Source organism: Pleuronectes platessa, chromosome 2, assembly GCF_947347685.1.
Source record: "Pleuronectes platessa chromosome 2, fPlePla1.1, whole genome shotgun sequence".
NCBI lineage: Eukaryota > Metazoa > Chordata > Actinopteri > Pleuronectiformes > Pleuronectidae > Pleuronectes > Pleuronectes platessa.
This window is the reverse complement of record NC_070627.1, coordinates 29,918,108-29,931,159: the sequence shown is the minus strand read 5'-3', so window position 1 is coordinate 29,931,159 and position 13,052 is coordinate 29,918,108. Positions and strand designations below refer to the sequence as shown.

The window sequence follows — 13,052 nt, the reverse complement described above, 5'->3', positions numbered from 1 at the left end:
ACATGCAGTTATTGCAAAATCAAACCTTATGCTGTTAGTTATTTTTAAGTGAAATAGCAAAATCCCAGCAAAAGAACATATAGCCTACACCTCCATGAATGCCAGCATAACGAAGAATGGTTGAATGTCAGACTGCTATGTCCTTTGCCCATTCCCATAAGGGCCGTCTAGAGTGTATTACGTTTTACCACTGCATTTTAATAAGGCCAGTGGGAAAATAAATTACTAAAAACTTCTGTTTGTCTTCTTTTTTAAAGGTTGTCACGACAGTAATCAAACAGTGTTGAAGGATTTGCCAACTGTGGAAGTCATACCAAAAAGTTGTTGTGTCAACTGTATACTGCATAGGACACAAGGGAATGCAGTTTCTTGTGTCACAAATCAGATACTTACTCACATGTAGTGCAAGTGATGTTGTGCAAGGTATTGTTGTATCATATCAATAATTACTGGAAATGACAATCACAGCTTCTGACTGTGGTTGTCATCCAAAATATCCTTTCTCTGCTGCCATTTTCATGTGCTTGCCTATATGCTGGAGGCCCTTCACCTTTCACTACATTGGCAAGATGGCAACTGTTGAGAGTGAGAAGTGCCCATCACATTTAAACTTTTCACAATTTTGTGTGAATCATCTGGATACTTGAGCTGCTTTCAGACATGCACTGGCTCTGGAGATCCTCCGCAGTTTCTCTGGAGGAGATGTATGTCTGAAAGAAAATGTCCAACCGAGAGCCTGGAGTTTCTGCAGACTGCATTTAAACATCATGAAAAATGACTTGTCAGCATTTTGTGCTCAGTACAACACGAGTCGTGACGCTCACGGTCAGGACAGTTAAAATTAGCGGAGCGACCCGCAGTTATGATCTGACACCAACAATTCATAACTACACACATGATCTTAAAATGGACGAAATTAACGTAAACTAGTTCAATTTTGGAACCATGAACTTAGTTCAAAATTGTACAAAATTAACTTTGAACGTGAACTAGTTAGTTTTAAATGTGAACTGGCATAGCACTGAATGCAGTACCTGTGTGAGCATCTTTTCTCTGTGATGAAGATGAACAAAAACTCACACAGGAGTCTTCTCACATATGCACACCTTCACTTCATCTTGAGGGTTTCCACAGCACAGAGCCTAACCCCAGACATTATTGAACTGGCAGCCAAGAAAATGGGGGGGCTGTTGACGCTTCTAACACTTTACAGATGAAAACAGAAAAAAATGGAGGTGCACTGCTATATGAATTACAAGAGTTTGGCAATTACAGCCACAGCCAAGTGCAAACCCAGTCTAGTCACTTGTCAAGTCAGAGACAATTTTACTTTAAAAACCCAGAGCTGTGTAGAATAAAAGTGTATGGAGATGAATGAATGAATATGCATGGACACATACATACCCTCAGACCTTAGAGCTAACCTTCACCCTCTAGATCCCCCCTCACCTCCTGAAAGATGTCTGGAAATTCACCTTTTCTATACCTGGCAACCTGCATGATGGGCCCATAATGGAATCATTTGCTAGACACAGGACCAAATTTTTTCTGTGTGATTATAGTATCTCTCATTGTAAGACTGCTTCAGATAGAACATTAAAATAAGAATTACACCAAAACACACATACGTGTGTTACTTTATTTTCACAAGGTGACCTTTATTATTAACTTTCAACAAGGCTCTGACATTTGACATCTGCATTTGTTTTTGTCTCTAACTCTGTCCTCATTGGATGGGTAAATTGGTGTGTATAGATGCTGATCGAGCCCAGAAGCATGGTATGGATGAGTTTATTTCAGCCAACCCCTGTAACTTCGACCATTCCACGCTCTTTGAACTGGTGCAGCGCCTAACTCTGGACCACAGGCTCAACGACTCCTACTCCTGCTTGGTAAGGAAAAGTTTTATACTCATGAACTCATTAGTGCCCACAGAAGTAATGGAAGAATGAAAAAGCATTGTGAGATTGCACTTGTCCAAAGGATTTATATTTCTAATGTATAAAGCACAGAAATGCTGGAGGATTCACTGAGAGAAAGTTGTTGAGTTGAGTCTGCGCTGTTACTAAAACACTTGTGCTCTTCAACATCCATTTATAACTCAGCTATTGTCTATACAATTTATTTGCTGTTTATGTATTATTTACTATTATGATAGACAAAAATTATCCAGTGATGAAAATTCGGTCAACACAGCATGACACAGATTCAGTTTGTGTTCTGACTACACAGTATTGTGATTGTAATTTTCTTGAATGACTGCAGGCATTTAAATCCAGAATCTTCTCTTTCTCTGTCTGTTCATCAAACACATACCTGGTCAAAATGCTTAGTTTCAACGTGCTTGTCCAAAGCACTTTCCAAAATGACTCTAATTTATTGAGATGTTAAAACATTAGTTTTGAAGTCACAGTTAAGGTTTCCTTCGGATGACTTTTCCATTTAGACCCGTTGGTGCCTAGTGAAATGGTGCACCACCATTCCTTCTTCAGCTAAACCTGACACCCGTGCCACACTGGCTGCTGTTGTGTTGAAAAATGGCTGCGGTATGGCATGCTTTCCATTTCCGCCTCACCTGTTTACCGCTGTTTTGCCGTGGAAGTCAAGCTGCTCTTCTAAAGATTTGAGGTCTCGCCGTTTTTCTCTACATGTGGTTCGTAGCAGAGTTGAGAGACAAAATGATCCTTCAGCACAGTTTTAATGTTTCGAATGTGTCCAGACATTACAAATTTAAAAAGCACTCCAGCATTTCTGTTGACTGCATCCATTCATCTCATTTTAAATGTTTTTTATCGCAAAATATGTGCAGGAGCAGAAGATGCTGGGTGTGTAGTAAGGCACACCCTAATTTGGTTGAAATAGCACTTGTTAGCTTCAACGGCAAAGGAGCATAATGTGTGTTGTCAATGTGCACTTGTACCTAAAGTTATTAAAAGTACAGCATTTCCATTAAGTCAAGTTAGCATGTTAGAGTGTTGCGCTGATGCATTTTTGACGTGAACAGAATGCTGTTACTGCAGACATCGAAAAAGATGTTTCATCGTGAGGGAAGATCAAGGGAACTCCCTCCCATTATTGAGATTCAAGAACAATGACAGAATTAATGAATTTGTCCACAAAAGGACGTGATTGCATGTATTTGGCAACAGCCCCTCCCCAGAGAGTCCAATGTTGATGATGGCCTCATTATGTCTGACACAATTGAAGCTGTAAGCTTGCGCAAAGCAGCACAAAGTATGTCGAACATACACCTCCGCAAGATTAGCTTGCTACTGAACAGTGAACAGCTTGTCTGATCCACTCTGTGTAGTGGCACCAATCTCCATACAAGAAATGTTTCTGCTAGCAAAACTTGCCTTTGATAGCATTGACTGGGATGAGCCTCTCCCAGCTCAAAAGTAAGCGGAGTGGCTCACTTGGAGAGATTCACTACAAACTTTCCACCATGGAGACATCACTATACCATGAGACTCTTGCCCAAGGACACTTCGGCAAGCAGATGGGGAAGACTGGGCTAGAACAGCTGACTTTCTGGTTGGAGGACGACCGCTCTACCCCTCAGCCACAGCCGCCCCAAGGACTAGGCCAAGTTAGCTCATATATCAGTCCATACAGCGCCACGTCTTGAGCTAGGAGCAGCAGTCGGTCCAGTCGAAATCACAAAACTGGTGTCCAGTTTGATGACACAATGTTTTACACCAACAGCAAAGGCGTGTTGGGTTATATTCACAATGTCACTCACAGGCTCTATGTATAGGTTAGTAGCAAGATTCAAGATTCAAGATTTTTTACTGTCAAATGCACAACAATAACATTAAGCAGTGGCTGGCAATGAAATGCTTGAGTCACAGGCTCTCTTCTAGCAATGCTCAAGTAATTACAACCCCCAAAAAATAAAATAGAAATAGTATAAAATAGAATAAAATATCAACATTCAAAATCGAAAATAAAATATATATATCTAAATATATATATTCACAGATGAAGAGAGAAATACATTAAAAAAACAATAGTGCAATTTGTGCAATAGTGCAAATATGCAAATATGCCACAGTGCTGGTTTGGTGGAGTTATTGCAGTTCAGAGGAGTTTAAAAGTCCTATGGCCTGGGGGAAGAAACTGTCTCTGAGCCTGGTGGTGCGGGCCCGGATGCTGCGGTACCGTCGGCCAGACGGCAGCAGGCAAAAATGTTTATGGCTGGGGTGAAAGGATTCTTTAATAATCCGGTTGCTCTTCTTCCTGCACCGCTGGGTGTAGAGGTCCTCTATGGATGGTAGCGCCGTCCTGGTGATGTTCTTGGCGGACTTCACCAACCTCTGTAAAGCCTTACGGTTCAGGGCGGTGCAGCTGCCATACCAGGCGGTGATGCAGCCAGTCAGGATGCTCTCTATGGTGCACCTGTAGAAGTTGCAGAGAATCCTGGAGTCCATGTGGAGCTTCCGCAGCCTGGGGAGGAAGAAGAGCCGCTGCCTGGCCGTCTTCCTAATGGAGTCTGTTTGATGGGTCCAGGTCAGGTTATCACTGATGTGGACCCTGAGAAACTTGAAGCTGCTGACTCGCTCCACCGTGGTCTTGTTGATGAAGAGGGGGGCGTGTTCCACTCCTTGTCTCTTCCTGTAGTCCACGATCAGCTCCTTCGTTTGCTGACGTTGAGATGGAGGTTGTTGTCCTGGCACCAAGATGTCAGGGCTCTGACCTCCTCTCTGTAGGCCTTCTCATTGTCGCGGGTGATCAGGCTTATGACAGTGGTGTCATCAGCAAACTTGACGATGGTGTTGGAGCTGTGGGTGGCCACGCAGTCATGCATGAACAGGGAGTACAGAAGAGGACTGAGCACGCAGCCCTGGGGGACACCGGTGTTAAGAGTCAGGGTGGAGGATGTGGTGCTGCCGCTCCGCACCGCCTGTGGTCTGCCCATCACGTCAGGAAGTTCAGGATCCACTCACGGAGGGCGATGGTGAGCCCAAGGTCTCTGAGCTTGGTGACGAGCTTCAGGGGCACGATGGTGTTGAATGCTGAACTGTAGTCGATGAACAGCATTCTCACATATGTGACCCTCTGGTCCAGGTGGGAGAGGGCAGTGTGGAGGGTGAGGGAGATGGCATCTGCAGTCGACCTATTTGACCTGTAGGCAAACTGAAGAGGGTCCAGAGGGTCAGGGAGGGAGGAGGTGATGAATGGTTGGACCAGCCGCTCAAAGCACTTCATGATGATGGAAGTGAGTGCTACTGGGCGGCAGTCATTCAGGCAGAGGGTTTTAGTTTTCTTGGGAACAGGGACAATGATGGTCTTCTTGAGACATGCAGGGACTATAGACTGGAGCAGTGACAGGTTGAAGATGTCTGTGAACACATCTGCCACCTGATCTGCACACACCTTGAGAGCTCGGCCGGGGATGCCATCAGGTCCAGGTGCCTTGCGTGTGTTGATCCGGTTAAGAGATTTCCACACGTCTGCCCTGGATATGACTGGGGGGCAGCGGTCCTCCTTGGCCTCTTCGATCTACGCAGCCGGGGAGTTACTCTCAAAGCGTGCATAAAAAGTGTTCAGATCCGCTGGGAGAGATGCAGACACTACATCAGCACTGCTGGTCTTGGCTTTGTAGTCTGTGATGGTTCTGAGTCTAGCCCACATGTTCCTTGTGTTGGAGCCCTTGTAATGGGACTCCACTTTGTCCCTGTAAAGTCTCTTAGCACTGCTAATAGCACTCCGGAGCACATACCTGGATTTCCTGTATTCCTCCAGATCCCCTGAGATGTAGGCAGGAGTCCGTGCTTTGAGTTTAGCATGGGCGTCACCATTAATTCAGGGCTTTGGTTTGGAAATGTTCGTACAGAAATCCTAAGTACGACGTCATCGATGCATTTGCTGATGCAGCAGATGACCGCGTCCGTATACGTGTTGATGTTATCATCCTGGAACACGCACCACTCCGTTGTTCTGAAGCAGTCCTGAAGAGCCGAATCTGATTGGTCGGTCCACCGCTGAATTGTCCGAGTCACCGGTCTGTCACGCTTGAGTTTCTGCCTATAGGAAGGCAGCAGCAGGACTGAAACGTGATCTGATTTGCCGAATGGGTGGCGGGGGAGGGCCTTATACGCACCCCGGAAGGGAGTGTAAACATGGTCCAGTGTGTTTGCTCCGCCCGTCGGACAGCTGAGTTGCTGGTAGTATCTCGGCAGGACTTTCTTCATCTTGGCGTTGTTAAAATCCGGACCTTCCAATCACCAATGTAGTAATTGATGTATTTGACCCTCGGAGTATCTCTACTCGCAGCAGCCTTTTTCTCTGTCAACCAAGCTAGATAACACTTTGGTTTGAGATCTCTACTTTTGAGCCGCTCCATCTGCCTGTGTATGCCTTGGAGAAGGTTCATTTGTAGTAGATTAATGAGAAAATTATTTCTGCTCATATATAATTGTATTTCATAACTTTTATTTATATTATTTAAAAGGCACCTTTGTATTGATTATTTTACAGTTTAAAACTACAATAAAACAACTTGAATAATTCAAAATGCTGCACTTCAACAAATGGACGTACAAGTGCACATTGAAGACACACTTTATGCTAAATACGACCTCCTCCTCACTGATCTCTGCTCAGCAACACTGCAACTCACGCCCTGCTGCCGGAAACTTGCCACCACCACCCCAGCCTCCACCTATTAGCACTGAGTCAAAACATGGTTGTGGTAAATGGTATTCATCTTAAATAAATGTATCTTGCCTGCTACGCCCACTGTTTTTTTCACGTGTTCCCTATTTTATCTTAGCATGTTGCTTGGCTGATCCAGGGAACATCCAACGAATGGAGTCATCTGCACCAAGCATAACTGTATTCCCATTGTGCAATAAAGTGTTCCGGATTTAAAGTCAGTTAAGGCCTAATGAGATAACTATGTTGTGAGAGTTTTACAAGTAGAGGGCTGCCTTAACCTTTGCACTTGGCAAAATGACTTATTATGAAGCTTTTACCTCATCAGATGTTTAACTCAGCAGTGCTCATGTGTGTTGCCCACAGGGCTGGTTCAGTCCTGGTCAGGTGTTTGTCTTGGACGAGTACTGCGCCCGTTACGGTGTTCGAGGCTGCCATCGGCATTTATGTTACCTAAGCGATCTACTGGAGAGGGCGGAGAACGGAGCCATGATTGACCCTACCCTACTGCACTACAGCTTTGCCTTCTGCGCCTCCCACGTGCATGGAAACAGGTACAACTACCTTGTCTTGGCTCTTTCGCTTCCCCCCACAGTTAAATATCTGACCCTCCAACCCCACCTCATTCAGATTTAAGTTTTTCTGCATGTCAATTGGCTTTCACTATGCATGTTTGCACACTCACTTTTCCTCTTTCTTTCGTCTTTTTTCCTTGTTTTCCTCTAACCTTTTATTATTTTCACATCATGCCCTTCCTTCCACTCTGCCCAAAACACTGCACCTCCACTAAACTGCATCTAGTCAGCGTGTGTGTGAGTTGTTAAACTGGCCAGTATCTCAGGCCGAACTCAATAAGGCCCTTTTCCCATCTGTCCCTGAGCTTCCAGCTAAGAGAGAACTCAAAATCATTGAGTTCATGAAGAAAAAGGATTTAAGGTCCCCCGTTTTCTCAGGAACTAGAAGGTAAGTTATCTCATAGAATTTGAAATACAGTCTAACAAGGGTAGAAAATATGAACATCTTCTCTTAAAGGTATTAGCCGTTATCCCTGTTATTAATTAAAAATAACTGCTGCCAACTGGAAATGCTGATAATTGCCTTTCACCTTTTTCTGTTTTTCTTTCTCTCTTTTATCAACACAAGTGATCAGACACTCAGATGGGTTTTGAAACGAATCAGGTTAAACCTTCTCTGAATTAACTGTTAACAATAGAAATAATAACATAATGAAATTACATGGAAAATAACTATCTATGCTGCAATATTTACCTTTGCTCTAATCGGCTGTGATGTGCTCAGACATCAAATCTGTCAGAATAACAGTCTGTCGTCTGCCCAAGAAGCATAACAAAGACAGATGAGGGCCAGTGCAGCACTGAGAGCAAGGGTCAGGGGGAGTGTTTATAAGTTCCCCCCTCCTCTGGTAGAGGCGGTACAGCGGTCATCCTCTAGAAGGTTGGTGGTTCGCTCCGAGTCTGCATCTATGCCAAAGTGTCCTTATAGTGATAGTGAAATTGCCCCTAAATTGCCTCTCGTCGATAAAGAGGGCTGCCCATAGCAGCACTTTTATGAATGTGTGTGAATGTGTATGTGTGAATGGCAAAAAAAAAAGTACAGGAAAGTGCTTTAAGTGATCATCAACACTAGAAAATAGCTTTATAAATACAGTCTGTTCACAATTTACATCCATTCAGGCCTTTTCTGATCAATATGGACAGATGGACAGTCCCTCCAACAGAAAGAGAAAGAGAAGCAGACAAATTAAAGACAAAAAACTACATGTAATTGATAACTATGGAGGCTTAGGGACTAATGCATGGAGTAATGTATTCTCTGGTATCAAAAAGTTGTTTCTTGCTGCCACAGGGCAGTGTTGAGCAAAGCTTATTATTAATATTTCTAATGAAAAAATCTTACTTTAAATTCACATCTAAATGTAGTTTTTCTTATGTCATAAATCCCAAAATAATGAGCGATACACATCTACACATCCACGTACACACACATAAAACAGAGATCTGCTCTGTCAGCCCAGCCACTGCCTGGAGGTTGTGGCTTGACAGGTTGACAGGTTGTCATGTGTGATGGGCCGGATGTCTCCACTGTCGACACTGCTGCGTTCGGCCCTGTGTACACACCTCAATCCCCCCATCCCCCCTCCCAATAGCCTGCTGGCCTGGAGGTGTTGGTGCATCAAGCTGGACTGAACTGTTGCCCAGTCGCCTGCTAAAGGTGTCCAACTGAAGATTGATACAGGTCCATGCTGGATTTTATGTTTTCATTCCACTGCCAATTTTCATTTGTTAACATTCCCTCAGTTATTTTTCACAAATGTTGCTGTTTTTTAATGAAATTAAATGTCCCTGCAATATTGGTTTGATATCTGGCTTCCTTTAACTCGGTTTGTCACAATGGAGCCTAAACACATCTGCAAAAGCAAATGTGTAGATCTGCTGTGGCGACCTACAAGAGCGAGAAGAAAGTTACATATATAAATACATGCTGATGGTAATTATCAGTGATACAATGATAATATACAAAGAGGTTGCAGACAAAATATGTTCGATTTCTGATATGCAATGTGGTTTGGAAAGATAAAGAAATGACACCATATCTAAACACTAATCATACATTCAAATCAAATTTTAAATGCTATATTGCTGATAACAATGTTTTAAGCTCACTAGTCTTGATAACTTTTTATTAATCTCTACATCTATAATATATTTGTCTTTCCAAAAATTTTTAAGTTCTTGGTTCTTGACCTTAATGTTAAAATGCCAGTAAGTCAACGTTGACATTTTCAAATGTCTTGTTAAGTTAAATTAAATTAAATTTTCACTTCTGAAACCAGATAAAATTCAATAATAAAATAGACATGGACATTATAAATAGTTAATACAATTTTTTTATCATTTTCTATCAATCAAGCAAATAATTGTGCTTCAGCGCTTCAGAGTAATTCATTTCTAGAACATTACATTTCTGAAATGAAAGTGTTCAAAGAAAGAATGCTTCTGAAATAAACAAAGTAAGAGAACAGTATGCTACTCTCTGACTGAGTGGAAAGGGGAGTTTTGAGATATTTGGTTGGAGATTTCATGTTGCATGGTAACATTTCTTAAGGCCTTGATACAGATGTCTGCTGCGCAGAAGGGAGATGTGAAAGCGTTGCAGGCTTACCATCTGTCTGTCACTGATGGCTCATTTGTTAGTTTTCGTCATTGGAGCTGTGAGGTCATCTGGTCAAGCAAACATGAGGAAGCTGCCAAGGAACAACACGTGTCTGAAAGAAAAAGAAGACATAGCCCCGCAGGACTTAATTAGTTTGACATTTTCTGTTTAATTTTCTGCCAGAATGTGAAAAGTGAGATGGCTTTTTATTCTAAATTTGTATATTCACAGCTTCTCCAATTTTGAAGTGGTATGTACTAGAATGTCTTTATAATACAATCCAGTGATCAACCACAAAACTAGAGGTTACCAAAGACAGCAGAAATTTGTTAAAACTTATGAGCTGAAGCCAGGGATTATCTTGCAAGAAATAGTCACCACTGGAACCAAACACTGAGGAAGAATCATATGGATAGACTAACCCTAATCCATAACACAAAGACCAGCCCACAGACATTTTTAAAACATCAAAGATTGACCTTATTCCCATTTTCATGCTCCTGTAAGAACCGGGTCTACACTGAAGTTCAATGTGACATTTCTTCCTCAGCATGATGGTTTTCAGCAGCAAAGACCTACAGGTGGCAGTGACACTCCGACAGTGTCTGTTTAGAGGTCCATGGAAAGTGACAGGTGTCTGGATGAGATCATTGCTGATGTTGAGCAAACTTGTACCCTTTGAAATCCAACACAGCACTCATGCACTCATGGAGTACAGCAAGGATACCAGCAAACACACGCGCAATATCTCACTGTCTGCTGAAATTACATATTAAAGGGATGGGCATTGAAGGTGGTGGTGGGGGATTGGGGGATTGACAGAGAAAGTGGGAGAGTGTTATGTCTTCTGCTTCTCATCATGCTGTCATGGTGACCACTCCAGCTCCTCTTCTGTCACATGCACTCTGCTCACACTCCACCGTGACCCAACCATGTCAGAAACAATCAAAAGACTTATGATACACATATTAACACACCTGCTTATAAGGCTGTAATTGCAGTCTCTTTATTGAAATGAGGAGAATATGATGCTGTAATGTTGTGAACGCTGTGATTTGCTTTTTTTTCACTGTCCATATAAAAGAGTGTGGTATTAGATTTGATTTACTGACAGTATTTCTGAAAGAGATAAAGCGTGTTTGTAGTATCTATGTACTACAGAGCAAACCCATCACCTTTTCTGAATGAAAAATGAAGTGTTTGAGTCCACAAAACACTTTGAGTTTCAGGGGTAAAGAGCATTGAAGCCAAATCCAATACAATTAAGGTTAAAACCTGGTGTAAATTTAGCTGTTTCAAGTCGAATTTCAATGTCGGGGCTTACAGACACTTGGATAACACCACAGGAGCTGTATAGAGGCATGTTTTTTTATTTATTTTAATTTTAATTATAATTTTTTACGTTTGAAGGAGTGATCACCAGTAACTTGGGGGCGGCTGTGGCTGAGGGGTAGAGTGGTTGTCCTCCAACCTGAGGGTCGGCAGTTACATCCCCAGTCTTCCCCATCTGCATGCCGAAGTGTCCTTGGGCAAGATACTGAACCCTGAATTGCCCTTAAGAACAACAAAGTGCTGCGATTAGATGCACTGTATGAATGTGTGTGTGAATGGGTGAATGTAAAACTGTACTGTAAAGAGCTTTGAGTGGTCATCAAGACTAGAAAAGCGCTGGATAAATACAAGGCCATTTAATATTATTGGATTTGGCTGCTATGCTGTTTACCCCTGAAACTCCCAAGTGTTTTTTGGATTCAACACCTCACCCATCAGCTTATTGGCACGGCAATTTTCAGTGAATTTGGTGAACCTTTAAGTGTACACAGCTCTTCTGTATCCAACTTTGTAAAGTACTTTGGTCAACCAATATGCTTTTAATAAAAATATGCCCTCTTATGGGTGCAGACCAAATTTTTTGACCCAAGCTCTGGATATAAATTGCTTCACCAAATTTATATGTGTGAACAGCGCCCAGATTTTAACTGTACAGCCAATTTGAATACACCTTGAGATGAATACTAATAGGTCCCAAGAACTCATGCATTCTATATGGATATAGTCAAATCCTGGGCCTGAACTATGTTCCAGCCATCAGCAATATTGGGTTATTGTTGTTTTCCTAGAACCTAGCATTACAACACTGCATCATTATCCCATCTCTGTTACTGTGACTTTTTCTGTGATTAAATGAATTTGAAACGCTGACAACCATAAATAATCACCACTCTCATCTTGGTTCATGTCAGTGGATGATAATCGCTGCCTCATTAATGACAAACGGAGGGATGACTAACCTTTACTCTACTTGTAAACGCCGCTGTTTTTCAGGCCTGACGGTATTGGCACAGTTACGACAGAAGAGAAGGAGCGCTTTGAGGAGATCAAGGAGAGGCTACGTGTGCTTCTGGAAAACCAGATTACACATTTCAGGTAGGAACTATCAATGTACAATTACAAACCTTTGCAAAACCATACCAAACCAGACTGCTTAGGGTTCAAATTAAAATCTACTCGTTTGCCACAGGTACTGCTTTCCATTTGGACGGCCAGAGGGGGCGCTGAAAGCCACTCTGTCTTTGCTTGAACGGGTAAGTAATCTTTATTTCTGGACGGATGAATACTGCTTTTTTTATTATGAATATATCAATTATTGCATATGTTGATGAAGAAATATATGGATACTGTTTGCAGTACGCCAAAGTCTGTCTTTAACTGTCTGTCTAATCAACACCATTGAAGCCAATTAAAGTTTTTCATATCTCCAATCAATATTAAGCTTACATGTTATGTTGACATTTCTAATCATTCGTCATGTCTTATCATGATATGGTTTGCTTTGAAGTAACTAAATAAAATTTTGTGTTTTAGGTTCTGATGAAAGATATTGTTACTCCAGCTACACAAGAAGAAGTCAAAGCTGTGATCCATAAGTGTCTGGAGGAGGCAGCCTTGGTCAATTACCAACGCCTCTCAGAGTACGCCAAGCTGGAAGGTATAGGTTACTACACCATCACTGTTCTCCTGTGTTTGTTCATTGTAGTAACAGATCTGTTTAGACAGCATGGTTTTCTATGACAACACTTCCCTGCTGAGTCAAGGAGAGCTGTAGTGAGAGGTTTCCGTCACAAATGGATTCAGATGTTAAAGATTCTAAAGGTATGTTTGAGAGGATTTCTGAACTCAGTGGGACACCTATAGAGCAAGTGAGATATTCACTCAAAAGG

General features: G+C 42.2%; 1 protein-coding gene across 3 annotated transcripts in view; it reads left to right on the top strand.

Annotated features, from left to right (window-relative positions):
* Positions 1 to 13,052, top strand: part of cadpsa (Ca2+-dependent activator protein for secretion a) — a 175,196-nt gene that overhangs the window by 98,166 nt on the left and 63,978 nt on the right. For all 3 annotated transcript variants that reach the window (XM_053441612.1, XM_053441620.1, XM_053441627.1), the window contains exons 12-16: positions 1,756 to 1,892; positions 7,024 to 7,211; positions 12,157 to 12,258; positions 12,353 to 12,416; positions 12,697 to 12,820. In XM_053441612.1, coding sequence (XP_053297587.1) covers positions 1,756 to 1,892; positions 7,024 to 7,211; positions 12,157 to 12,258; positions 12,353 to 12,416; positions 12,697 to 12,820 — 615 coding nt within the window. The remainder of the gene's footprint in view (positions 1 to 1,755; positions 1,893 to 7,023; positions 7,212 to 12,156; positions 12,259 to 12,352; positions 12,417 to 12,696; positions 12,821 to 13,052) is intronic.